Genomic DNA, 24,164 nt, shown 5'->3' with positions numbered 1-24,164 from the left:
CGAAGATTTGTCAATATTACCGAAAACATGATAAATGCGCTCTCCGGAGGCATGTTGAAAGAAGGATGCATGGATTTAAATGGACAAATATACTGGCAGTTTTTCTTGTGCCCTGGTTAGTAAAATAATAATAATAATATATTAAGAATTTGGCGAGTGTTGGCAATATGATCTTCTGCAGCTTAGTTCGACGAGCGTCAGATATTTCAAGGAAATCTACATTAAATGGAACCTCCCAAAGCAAGAAATTTGAAGTTCGGAGTCAAAATGGTCCAATTTTTAGCAATATTGTAAATATTTCGAAATAAACAGCATTTTAAACAAAAATGGGAACGTTTTACGAGAAAGTTTCAAATCAACGAGCGAAATTGAAAATTGTTTGAAACCACACCCTTAGCGGCGGAATTAAGATACCAGCGAAATTATAATTTCGCTGGTTATCTAAATTCACATATAAATATATTTTTTTTAACCGTCTTTTACCATTCCAAAATTTTCAAAATACTCTCAAAACAGTTACACCTTTTCCCTAGTTAATTTCCGGTCAATCTAATAAATCAACACAAGATTCAGTTTCGATCAAGATCATCAGGTATCTTCTAATTTATCTTTCATTCTGTCATCAATTCTACATCTTCATCTGTTCAGATCAGTAGTTCATGTGTCAATCGATATGTGGGTTTGGGTTTCAAGTATCTCTACATTGTTCTTGACATATCTTAAAATTTGTTAACAGTATATGTTGCTTGTATGTGACCGTTTTTTCGTCACACATTGGAATGCCATGAAACTGCTTTGAATAATATGAAGATTTATGGAATCAGTGATAAAGTGGGTAAATTTGTTAAGGGTTTAAAAAGGGTTTAATAAGAAAAGTTTGAAGCCAGCGAAATTAACATGATGCCAGCGAAGACAGCGATTTTACTTGGGAATCTCAAAAGTCTCGAACGCGAGTTCGAGCAACCAGCAAACGATCTATTTCGCTCGCGCAGCGATTTAGCTTGTTGTCTTCGCTGGTAAACAGTTTCCGGAAAAGAAACTCTGTCTTCGTTATGATCGCCAGCGAAATTAGCACTTGGTCTGATTGATTAGCGAACTTAGCGAAGATGTAGTGACTGATCTAGTCCGGTTATTGAGCGAAGGTAACGACGATACCGATGTCTAGTCGACCAGTGAAGTCAGCGATGGTGAATCATCTTCGCTGACTGATCTGGTCTTCGGATTTCGATAACCGGCATCAGCGAACATAACCTGTTCTGCCAGCGAAATTAGAATTCTTTTTATCTTTCAAATTCATTTAATTCTCTTGTTAAATACCTAATATTATCTGGTTTTTAATTTTTGTAAATACTTTTCTGTGCACAGTTTCTCGTGTAATTATCTATTCTAACTTGCCTCGTTTTACGTGTCATGTGCAGTATGGTGAAGAATCTAGAATGGGATAAAACGCTGAAACACAATCAAAGTATCAATCTAGACGAAGTGCCTCAAGATTTTGAAGATGTAACCAGATGGGTGTGTTCCAGCAGAATTGGCTATGCTGTGGAGACATCTGTTATAGTCTACAATATCCACATTCAAGATTTTTGGCAAAACGCAAAACCAGAAACCATCAACAACAAACCAGGGATAGTATCGACCGTTCGCAACAAGAGAGTAGAGGTGACTGAAGACAGGATACGCCGGGTTCTAAAATTTCAAGATAATGATCAAGATCCGTTAAGTCTAAGTCAAGATGATATCCTGGATGGTTTTAAAGGGATGGGTTATGCTGGGGATTTCCGTCAAAAGAAAGAAATCAAGAGAGGTGGACTCACCAGAGACTGGAGATTCATCGTTCATGTGAACTCTATGAGTCTGGCTCATCGAAAAGGTGGATTTGTTGGTTTAAACTTGGAATGGTCGGCGGCCATGTTGAATTTATGCCTCAATCAGAAGTTTAACCTCTCGGGCTTAATATTCAACTACATGCGTGAAAATGCAAGTGGAACTACGTGGGCGATGTACCCTAGATTCATTCAAATGCTTATTAATGATCAACACAAGGATCTTCCGAACGATGGAAACACTTACAAGTTTCATGTCCCCACCAGCCGTCAGTACACTGAGATAAAGACCAATGAATGGGTGCTGTTGCATGATTGGATGTACCGAGCAGAAAGATTACCAATCGTCAAGGAAGCTTATAAGAAGTACAAAGAAGCGGTACGAGAAAAACAACAGCGAGCTGCCCAAGCTCAAGCCGAAGCAGCCTCAAAAGAAGAACGTGCTAAAGGTAAAAGAAAAGAAAAACAGACAGCTGAAGGCGAACCACCCAAAAGAAAAAGGGGGTCGGAAAGCACTGAACGATTCATGGAGGCAGGCATAAGGACAGGCGAGTCAGAAGAGCAACGCCAGCACATTAAAGATTTGAAAGCGATTCACGCTCTGCAAGAGAAAGAGAAAAGAGAGAAGAGTTTGAAACGAAAAGAAATATCTCCCTCAGAAAGACCAGAGACGGTACCTGAGGAAATTCAAAGAATGCATGATTTCGTTGACACCTTACTTGTCGATCCCGATGAAGTCCAAGCAAGTGAAGGAACCTCCAAAGTCTCCCCTGTAAAGCCAACAAGGATTTCAAGGCCTCCGGTGCCTCCGCAAAGGGTTCGCCCCTTTCAAGAACTGTACGAGAAGCTAATCAAAGACACCGGGCCTTCAGTTGCCAAAGAAATTTGTTTGTTGAAAAATCAAGTGAATGACACCAACATCCTCAGGGAAAAGATCAAAGATCAGAGGAAGAAAAACAAAGAAATGACTGCATACATGGCTAAGCAGTCCAAATTCATCAGATTCCAGCAAGCAGGGCTGGAGAAAATGTATAGAATGATGCGAAATATGTGTGAGAAAATGAAAATCAAGCCAATGTTCACTTTTGATGAAATCTTTGACTTCGATGCCTTCATAACAGAAGAAACAACTAGAAAAGAAAAGGAGGCAGAGGCAAAGAAACGGCGTCTGGAGTCAGTTGACAGAGTATCGGAGGGAGATGAAAGTGAGGAAGAAGCTGTGGATCGGGAAGATATGCCAGCAAAGTTTATTGAATGGGGTCTTGAGGACGAAGTTCTCTACGAACAAGAGAATGGAAAAACATTTGCTCCTGAGCACCCTGAATGGTTCAAAAAGGAAAGAGAACGACTTCCTGATTTCCATCAAGTCATCAAGGTTGAAAAGACTGAAGCTACCGATAAGATTATCAGTTGGATGTATGATAATCTTCGAGGAATGTTCGTGGTGAAAAGACGCGGTGGAGTAATCCATTATTTTCAAACTGGATTTGATCTGTTCACACTTCCGAGGTGGGATCTGCGGGAACTTGGCCGTTTAGACATATTGAACCATGAAGAAAGAGGAATCGGGAGGGATTTCGAGCGTATAATTGCCAAAGAATGTAACAAGGGCTTCCCAACTCATGCTCCGCAGCGTCCAAGACGCAGAGTGTCAAAAACAACCATCGATCCAGTAACTGGAAAAGGGAAAGTGACGTGGGTAATCAACCCAGCCAAAGTTGTCACACGGATCAAACTCCCAGAAGAAGCTCCTGTCACTCTCACAAATTTCAAGAAATGGTTCTATGACAGCAAGACCGATGAAGCTGTAATAAGATCAAATGAAAACGTGGATATCCGTATTCTGGATCCGATGGATGTCTTCATGTTTGGGCTCTCAGATCTGACAATACTAAACGCCAGCCGCATAAATGTAGGAGCCAGAAACGCAAATTTGGAGGAGGCGGCGTTATTTTCGAGAGCAGTGGAGCGAGCATGGAAGCTGAAAAGAGATATGCTGGATTTGGTTGATAAAATCGAGAAAAGGAAAGAAAAAGATGATAAGAAACAGGAAGCTAGAAAGAAAAAGAAACACGAAAGAAAGAAGGGAGGAACATCTGCTTCTACTACTGAACCCACTCCCAAATCACCACCTCCGGCCTCATCCACATATGAGGCCACTAAGGAGGACCAACAAACTTGTGAAGCTACAATTATTCAAGAAACTCCGGAAGCACCAACCGAGACAGAAGCACCACCAGAAACAGCAACTAACGAAGAAAATCCAACAGAGCCCGAGAAGCAAGCTACCGAGAATCCAGCCGCCACAACTGAAGAATGAGAAGACAAGTATGCAACGATCTAGGGGGGATATTGTTAGAACTTTTGAGATCGTTGATACTTGTGCTGGATTAGTTTAGTATCAGTTTGTAGAAAATTAGAATGTACAAGGGCTTGTTTTGTAATTCTCTAATAGTAATGTTCCTGACCTAGTGTAGATAAGATTCCAACAAATTTATAAATTTGCTGGCTGATCAGGAACACCCTATATATAGTCCAAGCCTTGTAACCAACTTAAGCTTTTGGCTCTTGAATAAATATTGGTGTTGTTACTTTCTCTTGTTGATCTTGTGCTCAAATCTGATATCCAAGGTTGTTTATTGATATATCTTATTGTTTGGATTCAATACAACACTTGTTGTATTCATTAATCCATTAGCTTCACCTTCATCTTTGATCTTTCTTAACTTTTCATATCTCAAACACCTAATCAATAGGTGTTATGGGTTAAAACAACCAACCACTGTGATCCGGATACGTTTTGGGATCTACACTAAAGCATTTCATGTTTATGAAATGTAGGTACATTTTGGATGCCGAAAGACGATCAAGCTCAACGAAGAACCGAACACGATAAAGATTCATGCTTCCGCACATTGCCTCGTCTTAAATTTTAAACGACGAATTCGATCACATTATGTTAAATAACTTATGATTTGTAAACGTTTTATTAAACCCGTATTTTTTATAGCATGTGTAGTCTTAACTACACATCTAATTGTGGTATTTACATGTAAAACCGTTAAATAGAAAGTAGGGTGTTACAAATCTGAATGCTAAAACACAACTGTATGAATCTGCTTGCTGTTAAAACACATCTGTATGAATCTGGATGCTAAACCACAACTGTATGAATCTGCTTGCTGCTAAAATACAACTGTATTAATTTGCTTGCTGTTAAAACACATCGTCAAGAAAACGGAGATGATAAGAACAATATTTGAATGGTGATGATGAACTCAGATATGGTGGAGATGGAGAAGTGTTTTAATTTGATCTGGTGCTCTCCATCGTTTCTAAAGTCATCTTCTTTCATGATTGTAGTTATTTTTGGTTGGGATTGGGGTTTCCAAGATGGGTTTGGAGAGAGAGAGAGAGAGAGGGAGAGGGAAAATCGCTTGAATTTAGGAACTGGGCGGTTATCTAATTGATTTAAAACACGGCCATTGACAAAATTGCCCCTACTCATTTAAAACAATCAATTAATTAAACTCAAATATTACAAGATTGCCACTGATTTAATCTCAACCCTTAAACACACCAATCGGATGGAGCAGATCGTTTCCTAGACTTTCTGGGAAAAACACACTTTCCGTGCGAACCCTACATATATATATATATATATATATATATATATATATATATATATATATATATATATATATAGGGGATGGATCATGAGAAAACTAGTTTAAATGAAAAAACCAAAAAACTAACTAAAAAAGCCTAAAAAACATACAATTTTTTTTACAAATTTTTATAAAAAAAATCGCTAGTTTTTATACATGGAAAAAAAATTTCAAAAAAAAAGTAAAAAAAAAAATTTCTTTTGTTGTATTGCACATGTGCACTATTACGGATATATTGCACATGTGTAGTACACATATAATGCATATGTGTAGTACAACAAATTTTTTTTTTTTTGAAATTTTTTTATATATAAAAATAGCGATTTTTTTATAAAAAATTGTAAAAAAAAAATTGGTATGTTTTTTAGCTTTTTTTAGGCTTTTTTAGTTAGTTTTCTTGTTTTTTCATTTAGATGTAGTTTTCTCATGATTCTCTCCCTATATATATATATATATATATATATATATATATATATATATATATATATATATAGGGCAAGGATAAATTGAAAACCCAGCTGAGTTGACTAAACCCTGAAAACCCATTCATGGCCATTGATTAACCTTCATGGATGGCTGAGATTTAATCTTCTCATTGTTGGATTTTGAATGCCTTTTGTACATTTTTTTAATATATTGATGGTACTTGAAGGGCAATATGGGAAAGCCGAAAGTGATATAATCTCTTATAACAAAATAAAGACTGCATGGTGTAAGAAGTTTACATCAAACTTACATCAACTACATCATTACCCCCCTAATCTACAAAACCTATCTCAGTCTACAAAAAATTCAAAATACCCAAAACTCACCGGAGACTCACAACCCTCAAATTCTTCAAAAATTCCTAAAACTCTCTCTCTCTTGTAGTCTTCAACAAACCTCTGAAATTAACCCCAAAATCACCTGAGATTCACGCTCTGTCATTCATCTTCATCACTGAGTCTCTTGAATCTTCATCAATCGACGAAGATTTCCGACAATCACCGAAGAAAAGAACGTTCGCCGGGAAAATTAGGGTTCCGGTACGTCGTTTCAGGTTTTTACTTACTCTTTGATTATGTAAGTGTCAAATAGATTCACAATTTGCCATGGTTTTTTTAGTCTTGTGCGTCATAACAATGAAGGATGTTAAAAAGAAGGGACTTTATGGGGATTATGTTCTGCAAATAACATTTGGGTTTTCTTAAAAAGACATGGTTCTTCCCAAAAAAATTTCTTCCATTTGCATAGCCTGGTGCCGACTAAACTGGTTTGTTTTGGGGGGGGGGGGGGAGGGGTAAAAATGAAGGTTTTTTTTATATATTTTGTAAGCCTTTGTTTATGTAGAATCCGGACTTTTATATATACAGGTTTGGGTGTGTTTCATAGATTTGTTGTTTCTGGTTTTTTTTTAAAGGCTTATGATTTGTTGTTAATGTTGTTTCTTTAATTTTTTATAAGGGTTAGAGTTTGTGTGTGGTTCTAAAGGAATTGAGTTTTGGGGGTTTATGTTTGAAAGTATTGAACATCACAATTTTTTTGTAGTATATGTTTCTTGCTTCTATTTGATTGAGAAAATAAATTACACTAATAATCTGTAATTAGAAAAAACGGCTATTCGCGGTTTATCAATACATAATCAGAAATCATAAGTAAAAAAAATCAAGAATTCTGAGGATAATAAAAAATAAAGGGCATAAATATTGTCCGAATAATGGTCGTCTGATGTGTAAACTGATGCTTTGTTGGCATACGTGACATTTTGCTCTGATGTGTAAACTGATGCTTTGTTGGCATACGTGACATTTTGCAGTCATCCGCATTTACGACTAAAAATCCAAGGAAAAATGAGCCCAGGTGTTTAAAATTACAAAACCTTTCATAATTTATGCTTACGCATTCAATTGGAAATTAGTTTATTAATGTTGTTTACAATTAACAAACTGCAGCTAAAAAGACTCGCCGTACGCCGGTTGTCGATAAGCAAGCGCATCAGGATAAGAAGTTGCAAAAAAGAAAGCTAATAAGTACGTACAAGCATTTTTTTCCACTAGTCTTACATTTATGTTTTGGAAAAAAATAATAAAACAAACTTGTTGTCTCAGTTACAACAGACAGTGACTTGGACACACCCGGGAAAAACATGGATAATATACAAAAAGGTATGTTTTTTCTTACGTATAAAAGTTTCTTTGTTACATTTTTTTAAAATCTAATATTTATGTACTTGCACATTGAAAAAACGTTCTGAGTTGCAACGATTCGAGTGGGCACACGCGGAAAAAACATGGAGAATATACAAAAACTATTTTAGATGTGATCTTAATGTTTGAGACCTTCTGAAGCAATCTGAGAAAATAAAAAAAAAGTACATATGAAAATCTTTGAAACAAAAATATAGTTTTAAAGTGTCAAAGAGCAGTTTTCAAAGTGCTCGGTTACTTCATACATCTGGTTTTCTGTTAATGACAGGGGTGACATTAGGGCTTTTTCGGGATGAACACATGATCAATTTGGGGTGGGGGGGTGGGGGGTGGTTTGTGGGTTAATTTTGATTGAGAAAAAAAAATTATAGTGTGTACTTGTTCATTCTAAGGAAACAAAACTCTGCTTGCTATAAACTGATCTGGGCCATAGTGATCTACTGTTGATTGGAGTCCTATATTTGTTATCTACTGGTGATATGTGGTCCATATATTGACTGCCTCTTTATCTCATACTTTTGCAGGATCCGTTGTAACAGCTAAGAATAGCAAAAAAAATCCGACAAAAAAAATGACCACAGGTGCTTATAAATTAGATAAACTATGATCAATTATGCTTACAGATTAAAAACCATTTTGTATTTATTGATGTTGACTACAAATAAAAAATGCAGCTAAAAAGGTTCGTGATACCCCGGTGGTTGAGAAGCGCAAAAACAGGCAACAAATATGTACGTAACTACTTTTAATTCATTACATGTTTGTTTGTCATGTTATGTCTAATTTCCATAAGCTTTCTAAAAAACAGTGACACCGGATACTAATACATGCGGACCAGCAATGCGGACAAGGGGGGCTAGAAAAGGTTTAAAATTACTCTTTTTTTTTAATAAATATTCTGGTAAAGGTTGTTACTAGTTCGTGATCTATATAAAACTTGTACAAAATGTAGTTAAGGATGCACATTGTGAGGAGAAGGTACGCAGGAGAAAGCTAATAAGTACGTAAAAAAGCATTTTTTTTCTTTCGATTGTCTAATAGTAATGCTTTATATAAATAATAAAACAAATATGGTGCCACAGTTTTACCAGATAGTGACTTGGACACTCCGATGGAAAACATTGAGAAAAGAAATAAAGGTACATTTTTTAATGTATGGAAGCTTTGGTTACATTCTTCTTGAATCTAATATTTATGTGTACATGACTTTGTAAAACATTTGTAAGGCGAGGGCGATCAGGACGGGCCGGCAACACGTACAAGAGGAGGTACAAAACTGTGCTAGACATGATCTTTGAGAGTCTAAATAAAATGAATATATGTTTCAATACTTGGCTTAGGTACTTTAATGCTAATTATTTACAAAAAAATGTATATTTACAGCTCAGCGATGGCGTGAAGATAGCAAACCAAAGAAAAATGTCAAAAGGAAACTAATAAGTACGTAAACACACCCCACTACTACTTTCCTTCTTTATGAAATATGTAAATCTTAACCAAAAGTTGTTATCTTAGTTTCAGCAGATGGTGACTCACAGATGACTGCAGATACAGCTCTACCAAAACAGGATGCAATTGCTGTTAAAAAAACAAAAAAAGTAAAACATGATCGGGTGGAAACCCGAAGTGGCAAACACGCAAAAACGACGCATAAGTGGCCTAAATTAAAAACACGTTCGTCACCTATGCAGTTGTTCAAATGCATCAAGTCTCTAACGAGGAACCAACGAGAAGACGTTAATAGGATGGGTTTTGGAAAAATGTTGTCATTCAACATCAGTGGGATACCTCTAAAAATTGCCCACTATGTTGTGGACCACTTTAACCCAGAAGAAATGGCTATTGAATTGCCATGTGGGCAATAGATGTTGATGTTCAGTCTGTCCATGACCTTCTAGGGATTCCTAAGAAGGGCATAGACATGCAAAATGTACGAACATATTCAAAGCTTGATGTTGCTGTTGAAGCATGGAGAAAACGATATCGTAAACGATTTGTGGCACCAACGAACCTGGCACGATCTATACTCACAAGTGATGAAGCCAACAGTTTTCATTTCCGACTGGACTTCCTGATGTTATTCTTAACCGTCATGGTTGAGTGTAACAAAAATGGGCGAATGAAAGAGTGGATTTTGAAAACTTTTACAGGAGACACGGATTTTAGTAAAATCAATTGGTGTGCCTATCTGATCCAACAAATCAAATCATGTAAAGATGGCTGGAAGAGTTCTGATCCTGAATCTCCATTTTCTGGACCACTCACACTTTTGGCTGTAAGTGGCCTGTTTAACAAAACTTACTAACAATATAGGCATACAACATTTGTTTTGTTATCTTACCGCTTGTTTTTTTTTTTCGCCGTTACACAGTTGCTATATGTCGACAGAGTTAAATGCACAGGATTTCCAGTTGACCGGACAATATACCCAATCGTATTCTGGAGCAAATACGAACTGAAAAAAAGAGAACGGTTTGAGATAAAAAGAGGTGGCTTTGGTGGAGAGGATTTGCATGAAGTTGGTGTGGTTAGACGGGATCCAAGAAAAACAGAGTTACATGCTAATGATGAAGTTGTGAGTGTAAGATTAATAATTACAACCAATTACAAAATAATTATGTTCTTTCGAAAATTGGTTAAAAATGTATTTTATAACTTTGTTTGTAGAATGAGATTGCATTGATAGAAAAACATTTGGACGTGATGGAGGCGAAAAGAGTTACGGTGCAAAAAAAATTGGAAGTAGTGTTCAATGCTCATCCAGACAACGAGCAAGTTAAAAAATTGATACAACGATTTGAGAAAATTGTACACTCAAAAAAAACAAGGGGATGGCTGTGGCCTGATTCCCCAAGGGAAAAAATTGCTGGGGTGCTCATGTCTCTTAACAAGACAGTCCAAAACCCAGATAATGATTACACGGAAGGTACAACGGGAAAACGGATATGTATCACTTCATTGAATATGTACTCAGTTTTTTCTACAAGCTGTTACCAATTTGAATATTTTTTTTAAATGCATACCCTGAAGATGATGTGCCAAACGCGGCTGCAGTGGCAAAGATCAATGGTATGACCTTTTTTACAAAAAAAATATTTATCTTTTTTTATTTTGCAAATAATCGTTTACACGAAAAAAGTATTCATATGTATTTGTAGCTCAAAAAAAATAGAGTTCGAGATAACTTTTTTGGTAAGACTTACTGGAAGAAGAATATACTTATCGTAATTCGTTCAGATTCGTTGAGCCATAAAAGTGCTTTTTACGTTCTTCGTACAATCAATTTACTCCTACACGTTAAAAATTTATTTGAAATATGGATTAACAAGCTCCATTTTGATTACATTTTCCCGAAAAAAATAACAGTGCCATTAGAAATGCCTATGTATAGTAGTCAAAAACTTAGGGTACATTTAATGTATCGTGGTCATGTACTGACTCTTTAAACCCATTCATTTCTAACACAAAAATAATGAGAATTGACAGATTCGAATAAACCGAATCATGTGGATGTGCGAAATAAAAAACGCAGTGCAGCGAGTGATGATTTACTGAAAAAAGGTAAGGTGCAAAAAAAAAGTATAATACACGCACGTGTGATAATAAACTGATACAATTTTTTTTAAACATATATAGCATCTGGCAATGATCGGGGGAATGGCAATGGTAAGCGAATGAAGAATGATGTGTCGGCAAAAGGTAACTTTAGTGATGACAATCCTAACAAAAACGTCTTGTGTGATAATAAACTGATACTATTTTTTTTAACGTATATAGCATCGGGCAATGATCGGGGGGATGGCGATGGTAAGCGAATGAAGAATGATGTGTCGGCAAAAGGTAACTTTAGTGATGACAATCCTAACAAAAACGTCTTGTGTGATAATAAACCGATACTATCTTTTTTAAACGTATATAGCATCTGGCAATAATCGGGGGGATGGCGATGGTAAGCGAATGAAAAATGGTGTGTCGGCAAAAGGTAACTTTATTGATGACAATCCTAACAAAAACGTCTTGGGTGATAATAAACTGATACTATTTTTTTTAAACGTATATAGCATCTGGCAATGATCAGGGGAATGGCGATGGTAAGCAAATGAAGAATGATGTGTCGGCAAAAGGTAACTTTAGTGATGACAATCCTAACAAAAACGTTATGTGAGGAAAAGCTAACTTTAATTTCTTTATTTGAAATAGAAACTCCACTTTAATTTCCTACACGACAACATACACGTGCAGTAATTGTAGATGGAAAAATAAAAAAAATTAATGACATCAATGTTACATTTCTCTACAGATGAAAAAATGTAAAATGTTTAACTAACTATAAGTAGTAAACCACCAAATGTATGTCCTAAAATTGCAAACTAAGCGTAACATGTGTGTATGTGGCCACATTAAAATAAATAGATCGGGGTAGGGCTGACAAAACACCAGAGATGATAGATGGAGAAAGGTGCGGAGATGCCACTACAAAAAAATGCTACATGTGGAGACATAGGCAACAAAGAAAATGAGGCAAAAGATCAAGAGACGATAACTACAACAAGTAAGTTTTACATCTTACATATAACCCGTCACAAGTGTAGAAAAGTCAATAAAACCAAATCACACACAAAACAAACTAACACGTATGTGTCTGTGTACATGTGAATGAATATAAAAAGACAAGAACAACGAAACACAAAACATGCAAGGATTGTTTGATGCGCCTACCTTTCACCTGCTCACACAAGAAGGTGACTCATAATTCCCCAAAAAAAATGAACATGTGTTATTTCTGTACACAACGGATAACCCGACTTATCAATACGAAAAAAAAATTGCAGGTGATGATGTCGATGATACGCATGACAAAAATCAAGAAGGTGAGTTCTACATGTTTTTTTTACTTCTTTCGAAGATTATAATAAACTTGGCATTTTTTTATTAAAAACTAACAAACAATAACTAAAATTGAACAGGGAAGGGAACGGCTGAAAAGGATATCAGACGTAATGCTTTGATAAAGGAACTCGAATCAAGACGAAGAAAACCAGTTGGTAGGTTCGCCCGCTCACGTGATGACCATGAAGACGAAATGGGAATAGACATTACAACGGAAGAACAGCGTATTTGGGATTTTCTATTCGATGTGAAGTACTCAATGTAAGCTTCAGTTTAAAAATATTAAAAATATTACTTGTTACATTATGCAAAACTTTGGTCCTCTGATAGATTATGGAATGTTTTTGCTCCAAATAGTATGTTTTTTTTTTAAATAGTCTATTATGTTTTAAATGTATAACTGCATATGATTTTTCGCAAAACAGGACACGTGGAATGGTCATCTCCTTGTCTAGCGGGGTAACAAAAAAATTTGGTCAATCTGCTGGGTAAGTTCACCTATAAAAGATATACATAAAACATAATAGGCCTAGTTTCTTGATATCCAGAATCTAATCTACATATCTAACATTGTCTTGCGCAGAGATGTTATCTTCGAGAGTATATACGGCTTAGAACTCACAAAAACGCTGATGCGCACTTTGAGGGAGGAAGTGAAGGTCTGCTCTGATGTAGTTGATGCTTGGGTAGATGTGATGAATTTTGAAGAACTTGACAGAACCGACGGCTGCCCAACGCGGGTTTATTTTAACACAACTGTGATAGTAAGTATTCATACTATATTACTTGATCTTTGACTGTGATTTTGGATTTATTAAGTCTTTGGGAACGTTGTAAGTATGTCTATCTAAATGCATCTTTTGAATTATGGTGATTCGCGGCTTGCACCACCTTATTGACACAACTTATTTTGGAGAAAAAACAGGACAGCTGGCTTTTGACGGATTCTACTTGTGATGATGATGAACGTATGCAAACGTTCGGCGAAAGGATGGTCGTAGGCGGCGCATATGATTTCATTGGGATCAAAATGGGTTTCTTTCCAATCCTCGAGAATGATGAATATTACATGCTTGTTTTCGATCTGGAAAACGGTGAAATAACCGTCATAGACCACAAGCCTGATCGCACACCCTTAGCTGGCATTAGGGATCATCAAGACTACTACAAAAAAGATACACCATACAAAGTGGTTAGTCATTTTCTTTTCCCATAAAAACATTAGGATGAAAAACAAGAACTCATACAAAAACTGATTAGTTTATCGTTTTTTTTTTTTTTACAGAAGCATATGCTGGACAATTATTTGGAGCATTGCAAACATCCGTTAAAGGATAAAATTGCACCAGCCAAGATTAAAAGGTGTGATATCCATTGGGCGACAAGTGCACATCCAATGGATAGTGCAGTATTCCTTATGCACCACATGTAGAATTTTAACGGCGTTGGTAAACACTTTGAATGTGGTTTTAGTAGCAACTGGAAGCAAAAGCAAAAGCAAAAACAGATTCTTACCCTCCGAAAAAAATTCGCTACACGCATACTACTCTGTGATGTCAATGTGGTGAAGGGAAAGGTTCGTGATGCTGCATTATCAGTGTAAGTTGCTGCTCCGTATGGTAATGTTATGTTTTTTTGTGGATGGGACTATGGTGTACAACTTAAACAATTTAAACTCGTACTTTGTCAGTTGCCTATATGTATCTAACTATTAATGTCTGTCGTTGATCCGGACATCTTAAACATTTGGGTGAACCATAAGTAAACTACTGGAAAGTTTGACAAGCGACCATAACTATCAATATGTGTGTTCTTTGCTATAATAATTAGCATTAGTCAAGCGGCCATAACTATCATTACAGAATTGCTTTGTTACAAAAAAATATCTTTCTTTGTACAAACAAACAGTACCAACAAAAAATGTAACAATATATATTAAATTGAGGGGCGAGTTACCTGCTATGCAAAACCTAACTACTCATTATAATATATTTTCATAAATGCCAGCTTTGAATTGTCAAATCTGCAAAAAAAAAAGTACACGCATGTACCCCAAACCATATCCAAGAAATATTTATAATAATATATATAAAGTAGTTGTTATGGGGAATCTAAGATGGACAAAAAGCCATGATAGTTCTCAGATTGTACTTGTGGGAAACGTTGAACTTATATGTTAACTCAATTGAAATACTATTATAGTATTTTTATAAAGAAAAAAAAGGTGAAGTCTTACAAAGTAGTTGTGCCAACTTGGAAGTGACTGCATAAGTACATACATATCGAACACTATATCCAAGAAATATATAAAAGTACAGTCTCATTAAATGCCCCAATATGGGGAATCTAAATTGGACAAAAAGGAAACTTGTCACTTATTAATGTTTACACCAATGAAAAGGCATAAATAATAAAAAGGAAAAAATATGTGTACTTCTAGCTCTTTCTTATGTCCAAATAAAAAAGGAATAAATCACTACTTCTATCTCTAAGTATATTCATTGTTAATGTATCTCTGTCATGATTTCGTAACTACAGTACACACATCTAATAAATTCCAAATTGACTCTTTGCATGTAATAATAAAAATATAAAATATATATATACACCTGTCGCATTTGGGTAAAACAAAAAACGATGCAAAAATCAAAAGTCCAAATCTTTAAAGAAAATTGAAACTCCTTAAATCAAAAAAATAATTATCTCCTATGTTGGTCAGTGTAGTACATTTAATGTTGATGTAAACTGATGTAAACAATATAATTAATTTTTCCACCTAACATCATTTGATTGTCTATAAAAATAAGGTGAAATGTAAAATTTAGTTTCATCACTTGTTCACCATAAAAAAGAACTAAAAAAAACACCTTACTATGTCTAGTCCATCATCACCGGCGAACTCAAAACGGGTTACCAAACGATTACGGAGAACTCTTTCATTCGAACTCCAAACTCCAAAATCGGATTGCAACCCAGAGTGTTCTCAAATCACAAAAACCCCTTGCATTCCGTCAATGCCGCCCACTGTTGAAGAAAATCTGGATATCGATGCTAAGCTTATAAGTGATCTCCTTACTAACACTAAAGCTGAAGGAACAACACATGATGAGATGCCGCTAGATGATGAACTTTTGGATGTTGACTGGGGATCATTTTACTTCACCACACAAGTTACCCCCATCAAAAAAACTTCATCTGTGGTGCTCGAAGACCAAGCAAAACCAGTCAACGGCACCCAGGAGACCTCCCCGGCAGTTGATCAAAAAACTATCGATGATCCTGAAGATGATCCTATAGATGATGATTACTCTTGTTACTCTCAAAACACCCTTATCTCGTGGGCCAACCACAACCCCTGGGAGAGTGAGCTTAGCCCAGAACCACTTAGCACTGAAATTGAGTATGGCACACCAAGATCGTTTCTTGACTAAATAGTGGTGTTTACATCATGTTGCTATTATCGGTGTGAAAAAAAATGTGCCCCAATTTTCCCTCTCTCATGCAATATAGGGGCTACTTTACTTATCCTATGTTGTTTACCATATCTAGTGTTGAAGTTATTATGTACTCAACTATTGAGATAAATCTATGTTTTTCCCAGTGTATCTTATTCAATAATTCGTGTCATTATTATATGATTTTAAAAAAAATTGATATCTTAAAAAAAAGGGCATACATAGGTTACACACTTTAGGGAAAAAAATAAATAAATAAAAAAGAGTCAAGTGATCAAATCTAAAAAAACATACAATGTTGTTGGGGAAAAAAAATACTCAAGGAAGGTTCAAAGGCACATGATCAAACACACATATAACAAAAAATGTACAAAAAAAACTCGCTGAAAAAAATGTATCTCGGATACACCAAAAATTTACAAAAATCATAGGCAAAAGAAAAATGTAACATGGTAAAGACAAGAACCAAAAAAACATAACATAAAAAATTCTGATTCAAAATATCAAAAGTCTACATAAAATCTTAGTGGGAAAAAAATGTAATATGGTAAAAACAAAACCCAAAACCCCATAACATAGAAAAATCTCAGATTCAACCAAACATCACCAAGTACATACTAGAAAATGTCATTAAACATACTAATAAGCATAATCCAACTAAGTACTAACTAATTCTTAATCATAACAAACAATGCTAACAAGTAAGCTGCCAAACACTAACGCTAATATCAGTAACCATATAACCCTATTCTTCTTCCGAATTTCTTGTTCGCGGGTAAACAGTTCAGCTTGCAGGTTGTTGATGTTCCTCAAAAGACCTGGTATGATCCTAGTTGACCGTAAGCACATCGGTGGGTCGACCCAACCAATGAAAGGGCAGTTGCTAGGCTACATTAAAAAAAAGGGCAAAAAACACGATTAGAACACACGTTTACTTAATAAAACCAGGGTTTGAATCTTTTACCTTAAATGGACATGAATAGAACCTTCTTCCTGGGTTATCGTCGGTCCATGATGTCCGAATAACAGCAATCCTCCCACATGAACACCTTTTCATCTTTTTTGAGAGATAGATGAATATAGTTTGGGTAGTTGGAGATGGAGATAGTTGGAAGCTTGTAGTTGAAATGATGGATCTAATATAAAGATATGAACCAACCATTTGTGGGTCCCATGGTAAATATATCCTTTTGTCATTACCCACGTCCATCTACTTCCTACTTTTTTAACTTTTCATTACTTTTTTTAAAATAAACCAAAAACATAATACATCCCAAGAAATAAAGTAACAACACACAAAGTAGATAGTTTTTTTTTCCATTACATATTACACCACAAAACATTACAAAAACATTAGACACATAAATTACTCCTTACATAATGTTGATAACCTGATACTACACCTGATTTCTAATTAACCTAAAAACATACATACATCTTAAAAAACAACATAATTAATAAAACACACCAACAACACCTAATTTCTACTTGAGCTTGTTCATGTGAACCATTTTTTGCACTTGCAAGGGTTTGCTGGCACAGGGGAAACTGATATGTTTATTGGGAAATATGAATCCCACTCAATTTCACACATCCATGAGACATCATCAACCCAATCGCTGGTTGTGGGATCTTCAACATCTCTTTTTTTTGGGTATGTTGTAGGCTCACCCTTGGGCACTACTCTTGGCTCCATCTTGACTGTGGCGTTAACAGTAGGCTCGTTTTTCGGTATTGCTCGCGCCGTAGGCTTCACATCGGGTTCAACCTTGGGGGTCGGGAAACTAGTTCTCTTCCCGCGGGGGTGCCCATCACTGGTAAAAATCTCCCTAAGCTTGCGTATGGGCATAACGGGTAGAGGGGTTGTTTCAGGAATATCGCCAACGCCGACTGGAGTCGATGCATACTTTCGAAGTCTCTTGCCAACATTAATGAACTCATTTTTTTCAGGCTTGAGATCGATCGCCTCAACATCCGGAACTTTGGAAACCAAACATGGCCTCTTGTGCATTGTTATGCTTTGTGTGTGATAAGTAGGTAACAATGCTTTGGGGATATACACATTGGGGGGTGCTGAAACTTATTTATAATGAAAAAGGATGGTGGTGATTAGATATGAAAGTAAATGACAAATTAAATGCATCACCAGGTAAAAAAGGGAAAAAGTAACAAAAAGATACATCTTGTTCTATGTATTATGGAAAAATGTATCTACGGCTAGTGTTTTGTAAAAAAAATACAAACTGTCACACCCCGATTTCCACGTGTCACCGGTGGGCCCGGTGTGGGGTACAGTGACGTAGTTGGCATCGTCATAGACAATCAACACAATATAATAATGCACAGCGGAAGCAGAATAGAAACATTTCAACTTTAAATAAAGTGCAATAATAAATATCACGGTAGTTGAAATGGATCCACAGGCGGATCAAATAAAAGTAGAAATGAATAGTTCAACAGATAAATGTCGTCCGAGCTTGCGAGGCTATAGTGGACGCTCTTAGGAAACAACCAGCCTATTTCCGTATAGTACCTGCACTTAACCTTTTGGGAAAAATACGTCAGTTTACACTGGTAAATACAAATCGACTGACTCATTTTGAAAATGATTGAAAATCTATTTAAATGCACAAGGCATAAATATTTATTAACTTGGGATAATTATATAATATAAACTTGTGAACGAATTACATGCACTTATATCTCTGGTGGCCCGGGATCTGCTGTCCGGGCTAGAGATTAAATGACACACCACATTAAAGAGTTATACACGTCGGGTGTACGCCTACACCCCGTGCTCTGGTCGTGGCCATCTCGTAAGATAATGCCAAGGATATCCGGGACATGGTCAATAACCCCCCAAAGCCTTTAAGTAAGACAAAACTGTTTAAACGAAGTCGCACAAGCTATTCAAGACTGTACACCTATAAGGCGCAGGACTTGTGCGCCCGATCAAGCGGTATTTTAAATACCGTACCCCAAGCCCGTATAGGGAAAATAAGTCAAAATGTATTTACCTGAGCAAGTATAAGTCACAAACGATAAGTGGTGGTAGCTTTTACCGGGCTTCCTAATCTGGAACAAAGGTTTATAATTAACCTATTAGATTCCTAACGGCCTTTTATTTAAGCTTAAGCTTTGACCGGTTAGTTTTAGGAATGATACGGTTTACGCACGATTAAGCGAAAGACCGGATAGAATGTGATTTAGACCCGACAAGTTTGAATACTTGTATAATATGGGTATACTAAATACATTCTGGATTTTGAGATAAAAATGATGACGTTTGACCCGATTCGGTCAATTTACGCAAACTAGTTACGTAAACCGAACCGAACGCGATAAGGGCGGTACGGGTAGCCAAAAGATTCAAATGCAAGTTCCCTGAGGTAATATGCTTAAAATATGATATTATATCAGTAAGTTATGTTCTATATTGCCCGGGATAATTTTAAACTCAATTTATGCCTTAGAAGGGCATTTTGGTCATTTAAAAGATAATAAAAGGGTAAAATTAGAAATCTGAGTTTCGGGTCTGGTTCATACAGTAAATATACTTAATATAACATATTATATCAGTAGGGTATGACCCATATACCAAATATATCATTTAAAACCAAACTATGCACCGTAGGGGTATTTTAGTAATTTCACAAGGGCTAAAAGTGCCAAAACTGGAAACCTGAGTTCAAAGTATTATACTTACTGTTATTATATGAAAATATGTAATTTACATCAGTAGGTATAAGTCTTATAGGTTTAAAACAAGTACAACGCTTACTATGCGCTTAAAACGCTAAAAATACGATTTAAGGGCGTTTTCGGGTTTTCAAATTAAATCTGAGATTTTTATATTTCCAGAAGTCTTATAATAATTTATTCATCCTACAAAATCAGTAGAAAAAGGTTTCGGGTCAAAAGGAGGTGTAAAGCTCATTTTATGGCTAAAACGGTCAAAACCGACATAAGCCGAAATGACTAGGTGATCTAGGATCCGTTCAGCCAAAAATTAATTAAAAATCATCAAAATTCCCAGAATATTATATTACATCTGTTGGTAAAAAGTTTTGTATCAAAACGTGGCCAGAAACGGGTTCTACGCGAAAAGGACCGTTTATGTAAATTTATAATGTAGTTTTACGCTAATGGCCATAACTCACAATCTGCACCACCAACTGATCCGAAATTTTCGGTGCAAGTTCATATACTAGAAATAAAGATTTCTATCCTTTCATTTTTCCAAAAATCCCGTTTTAAATCAAAAAGGGCAAAATAGTCAACTTTATGCATAAATCGGAAACATGCATTCGAATAGGCTAAGCATAGACCCAATCAAAGAAAATTCCAGAAAGTTTAACTAAAATAAAAATAGTCAAAGATACTTTCCAATACAGATCTCGAACATGCATGTACGAATCCGAATCGATAGTCTACGGAATAATCGTTTTATAAGACTTTCGGTTCCGATTCGTGTCTATACTATAGATTGTCGAGTTGATGATGATTAAAACACATTCTTATATGTAATACAAGTTACTTATGATGATCAATCAGATTGCATGTCATCTATATCATTAATCATGTCATTTTTCACAAAAATCGCTTCTGTTGACTTTTTAGAAATAGGTTTGACTCGACATTTAGCATGCATGTAGTGGGAATCAGAGAGTACCCTATAGAGGGTTTGTTTCCCACATAAATACCAATCTATAACAAGTTTCAATTCGAGAAATGACTGAAAGAAATCCGTTTAATCGGAAAGTCAAAGGTTATGAACACCCAGTTTGACTTTTATCAATAATCAAAGCAAAAACGGATTATAGAACGAATTGAAAGCTTACAAAGGTCCTATAGATGTTTAAAAATCACTAGGAGTCGGCCTTGTTGCTCAGATTGTCTCCAGGAAGCTGCCTTGAAGTTCTTGAATGTTGAGAGCACTTGTTTACTTTGAGAATGTCCAAGAAATGTGATCAAAATCTGATTTAAAGCCATAAATTCGAGGTCACTGTAGTAGTAGCCATGCAAGGCATGTTATTGGGTCATTTGGAGGTGCAAGTGAGCTGTAAACAACTCAAATTCGGACTCAATCCATCCATTTTGCGAATTCTGTCGCTGGGCAACCCACGCGGCCCGCTTGGGCTTTCCCAGGCGGGTCGCCTGACCCTCCTGATCAGCCAACAACTTTCATATATTGACAGCTTTGACCCCTGAACTAGTACGCGATGTTTCGGCTACTTTTCTCGACCCGTAAACCCCCAAACTTGGTTTCTAAGAACCTTAGGACTTTTACCAACATGGTAATGCCCTCGGATAACTTTGCGCTCAACCGAAAAGCCCTGAAATTCGACGTTGACGCTTTTAGTCCCTTAAGTACGGTTTTGGCCATAACTTTCTCATACGTTGACGAAACTTCATGAAATTTTTACCACATATTCTAGTGAGTATATTTTAGCTATACAAAGCTTCGGGTCTGCCAAAAGTTCACTCAGAGGTATAAATTGAACATGTTGACACTTTTGGCCCCTATAGTTTACAATACTTCACTTTCGTGCAATTTCCGCGTCGTATGATCCATGAACCATCCGTTTAAGGTTATAAACATTATGTGGGGTTATCATAGAGTCTATTTATCCATTGTTGACACTTTGGACCCTTACGTTCCATAGTTTTCACTGTTTGTCACTTTTAGTCCCTCTAAAGTATGTTTTCACATAACGGAACCTTATGACACGTGTCAAGACATTATTGGACGAAATTTTTTTCGAGGTGTTACATCCTCACCCCCTTAAAAGAAATCTCGACCCCGAGATTTATTCCAACAAATGGGGATATTTTTCTTTCATCGTGGATTCCACTTCCCACGTGTATTCGGGACCTCTACGGGCATCCCACTTGACCTTTACAATAGGCACGTGCTTCCTTCGAAGCTTCTTTACCTGTCGATCCTCAATCGACAAAGGTTTTTCAACAAACTTTAGACTTTCGTCTATGTGTATATCTGTATGCGGTATAACCAGTGAATCGTCAGCGAAACACTTCTTCAAATTACAGATGTGGAACACATTATGAATGGCACTAAGCTCTTCAGGCAAGTTTAACTTGTAAGCGACTGCCCCGACACGTTCGATTATCTCGAAGGGTCCTATGTATCTCGGGCTTAGCTTGCCTTTCTTTCCAAATCTCATCACACCTTTCCAAGGTGATACCTTAAGCAACACTTTTTCACCTACATCAAAGTGAAAATCTTTGCGCTTAGGATCCGCATAACTTTTCTGCCTATCCCTGGCAGCTTTCAAACGATCACGGATCTGAAGGATCTTGTCTGTCGTCTCAAAGACGATATCTGGTCCAGACAACTGGACATCTCCAACTTCTGCCCAGCAAATGGGCGATCTACACTTTCTACCGTATAGGGCCTCAAAAGGCGCAGCTTTTATGCTGGAATGGTAGCTATTGTTGTAGGAGAATTCAATCAGTGGTAAGTTCTTATCCCAACTACCACCTAAGTCGATCGCACATGCTCGAAGCATGTCTTCCAGAGTCTGAATAGTACGCTCACTCTGACCATCAGTCTGAGGATGATAAGCCGTACTAAAATTCAAACGAGTGCCCAACGACTGTTGGAAACTCTTCCAAAAATGCGACGTATATCTAGTATCTCTATCGGAGATAATAGATATAGGTATACCATGTAGCGCTACTATCTTATCGACGTATAATTGAGCTAACATATCTGAGCTATACGTCTCTTTGATGGGTAGAAAATGGGCTGACTTAGTCAGTCTGTCTACTATGACCCATATGGTATCATTTCCCTTTTTCGTTTTTGGCAACTTGGTGATAAAATCCATTGTCACCATTTCCCACTTCCATTTGGGAATTTCCGGTTGCTGAAGCAAACCTGACGGCTTCTGATGCTCAGCTTTGACCTGCGCACAAGTCAAACATTTGGCCACATACTCGGCCACGGACTTTTTCAAACCAATCCACCAGTAGTTTGATTTCAAATCCTGGTACATCTTATCAGCTCCAGGATGAACGGAGTATTTAGAGCTGTGGGCTTCTTGGAGGATAACATCCCGAAGTCCTCCATATACTGGAACCCATATTCGTCCGTTTAGTCGTAGCATCCCATCTTTGTCGTGGGATAACTGCTCCTCAGTCACTCCCAACTTTTCTGCAGGATAGTTAGCTTCCAGCACAGCTTCCTTCTGTGCAGCTAACACCCTTTCATTCAAATTATTCCTTATTTCAATGCGCTTGGCATTGATTCTGATCGGTTTCACCCTTTCCTTTCTGCTTAAGGCGTCGGCAACCACATTTGCCTTGCCTGGATGGTATCGTATCTCGCAATCATAGTCATTGAGAGTTTCCATCCATCGCCTTTGTCGCATGTTCAATTCCTTCTGATTGAACAGATGCTGAAGACTCTTGTGATCCGAATAAATTATGCACTTGGTTCCATACAAGTAATGTCTCCATAGCTTCAAAGCAAATACAACCGCACCCAATTCCAAATCGTGGGTGGTGTAGTTCTTCTCGTGCACCTTGAGCTGTCGAGAAGCGTAGGCAATGACTTTGCCTTTCTGCATGAGTACGCAACCCATGCCAGTATGTGATGCATCACAATACACCACAAATTCATCTATACCATCGGGCAATGTCAACACTGGCGCATTGCTCAGCTTCTGCTTCAGAATGTCAAAGGATTCCTGCTGCTTAGGGCCCCAATCAAACTTAATCTTCTTACGGGTCAACGAAGTTAGGGGCGCAGCAATTCTCGAAAAGTTCTCGATAAATCGCCTATAGTATCCTGCCAATCCGAGGAAACTGCGAATCTCGGTAGGAGTCTTCGGCTCCTGCCAGTTCATGACTACTTCTACTTTAGCGGGATCTACTTGGATACCACGCTCACTTACAACATGTCCAAGAAATTGGACTTCTCGAAGCCAAAATTCACACTTCGAAAATTTGGCATAAAGCTTCTCTTGATTCAAAAGTTTGAGAATACAACGAAGGTGTTTCTCATGGTCAGCTTGGCTCTTCGAGTAGATAAGAATGTCATCAATGAAGACGATGACGAACTTATCTAAATAAGGTTTGCAGACGCGATTCATGAGATCCATGAATGCGGCTGGT

General features: G+C 36.9%; 2 protein-coding genes and 1 long non-coding RNA gene across 3 annotated transcripts; all 3 read left to right on the top strand.

The window, feature by feature from the left end:
- The first annotated feature begins 8,202 nt into the window (after positions 1-8,202).
- Positions 8,203-8,805, top strand: LOC118481252. The gene is made up of 5 exons (XR_004865040.1): positions 8,203-8,261; positions 8,355-8,411; positions 8,489-8,545; positions 8,633-8,680; positions 8,763-8,805. It is a non-coding gene; the product is annotated as an uncharacterized LOC118481252 (long non-coding RNA).
- Positions 8,806-8,931: 126 nt separating this feature from the next.
- LOC118480946 lies at positions 8,932-12,420 on the top strand. Its single transcript, XM_035975965.1, has 12 exons — positions 8,932-8,948; positions 9,064-9,120; positions 9,196-9,955; positions 10,052-10,255; positions 10,348-10,606; positions 10,711-10,749; positions 11,167-11,241; positions 11,317-11,379; positions 11,458-11,520; positions 11,742-11,804; positions 12,094-12,232; positions 12,351-12,420. Exons 3-11 carry the CDS (start codon positions 9,533-9,535, stop codon positions 12,198-12,200), a joined length of 1,296 nt encoding a protein of 431 aa, XP_035831858.1. The 5' UTR covers positions 8,932-8,948; positions 9,064-9,120; positions 9,196-9,532; the 3' UTR covers positions 12,201-12,232; positions 12,351-12,420.
- LOC110869879 lies at positions 12,374-14,173 on the top strand. The gene is made up of 8 exons (XM_035975964.1): positions 12,374-12,422; positions 12,513-12,551; positions 12,648-12,831; positions 12,996-13,058; positions 13,154-13,334; positions 13,496-13,762; positions 13,856-13,998; positions 14,044-14,173. The coding sequence occupies exons 1-8, from the start codon at positions 12,374-12,376 to the stop codon at positions 14,171-14,173; spliced, it is 1,056 nt and encodes a 351-aa protein (XP_035831857.1).
- The last annotated feature ends 9,991 nt before the right edge of the window (positions 14,174-24,164 follow it).

The sequence above is a fragment of the Helianthus annuus genome, chromosome 8, assembly GCF_002127325.2.
Source record: "Helianthus annuus cultivar XRQ/B chromosome 8, HanXRQr2.0-SUNRISE, whole genome shotgun sequence".
In the NCBI taxonomy this organism is placed as follows: domain Eukaryota; kingdom Viridiplantae; phylum Streptophyta; class Magnoliopsida; order Asterales; family Asteraceae; genus Helianthus; species Helianthus annuus.
Note: the sequence above shows the minus strand (reverse complement) of the source record. Positions and strands in the feature narration are given on the sequence as shown.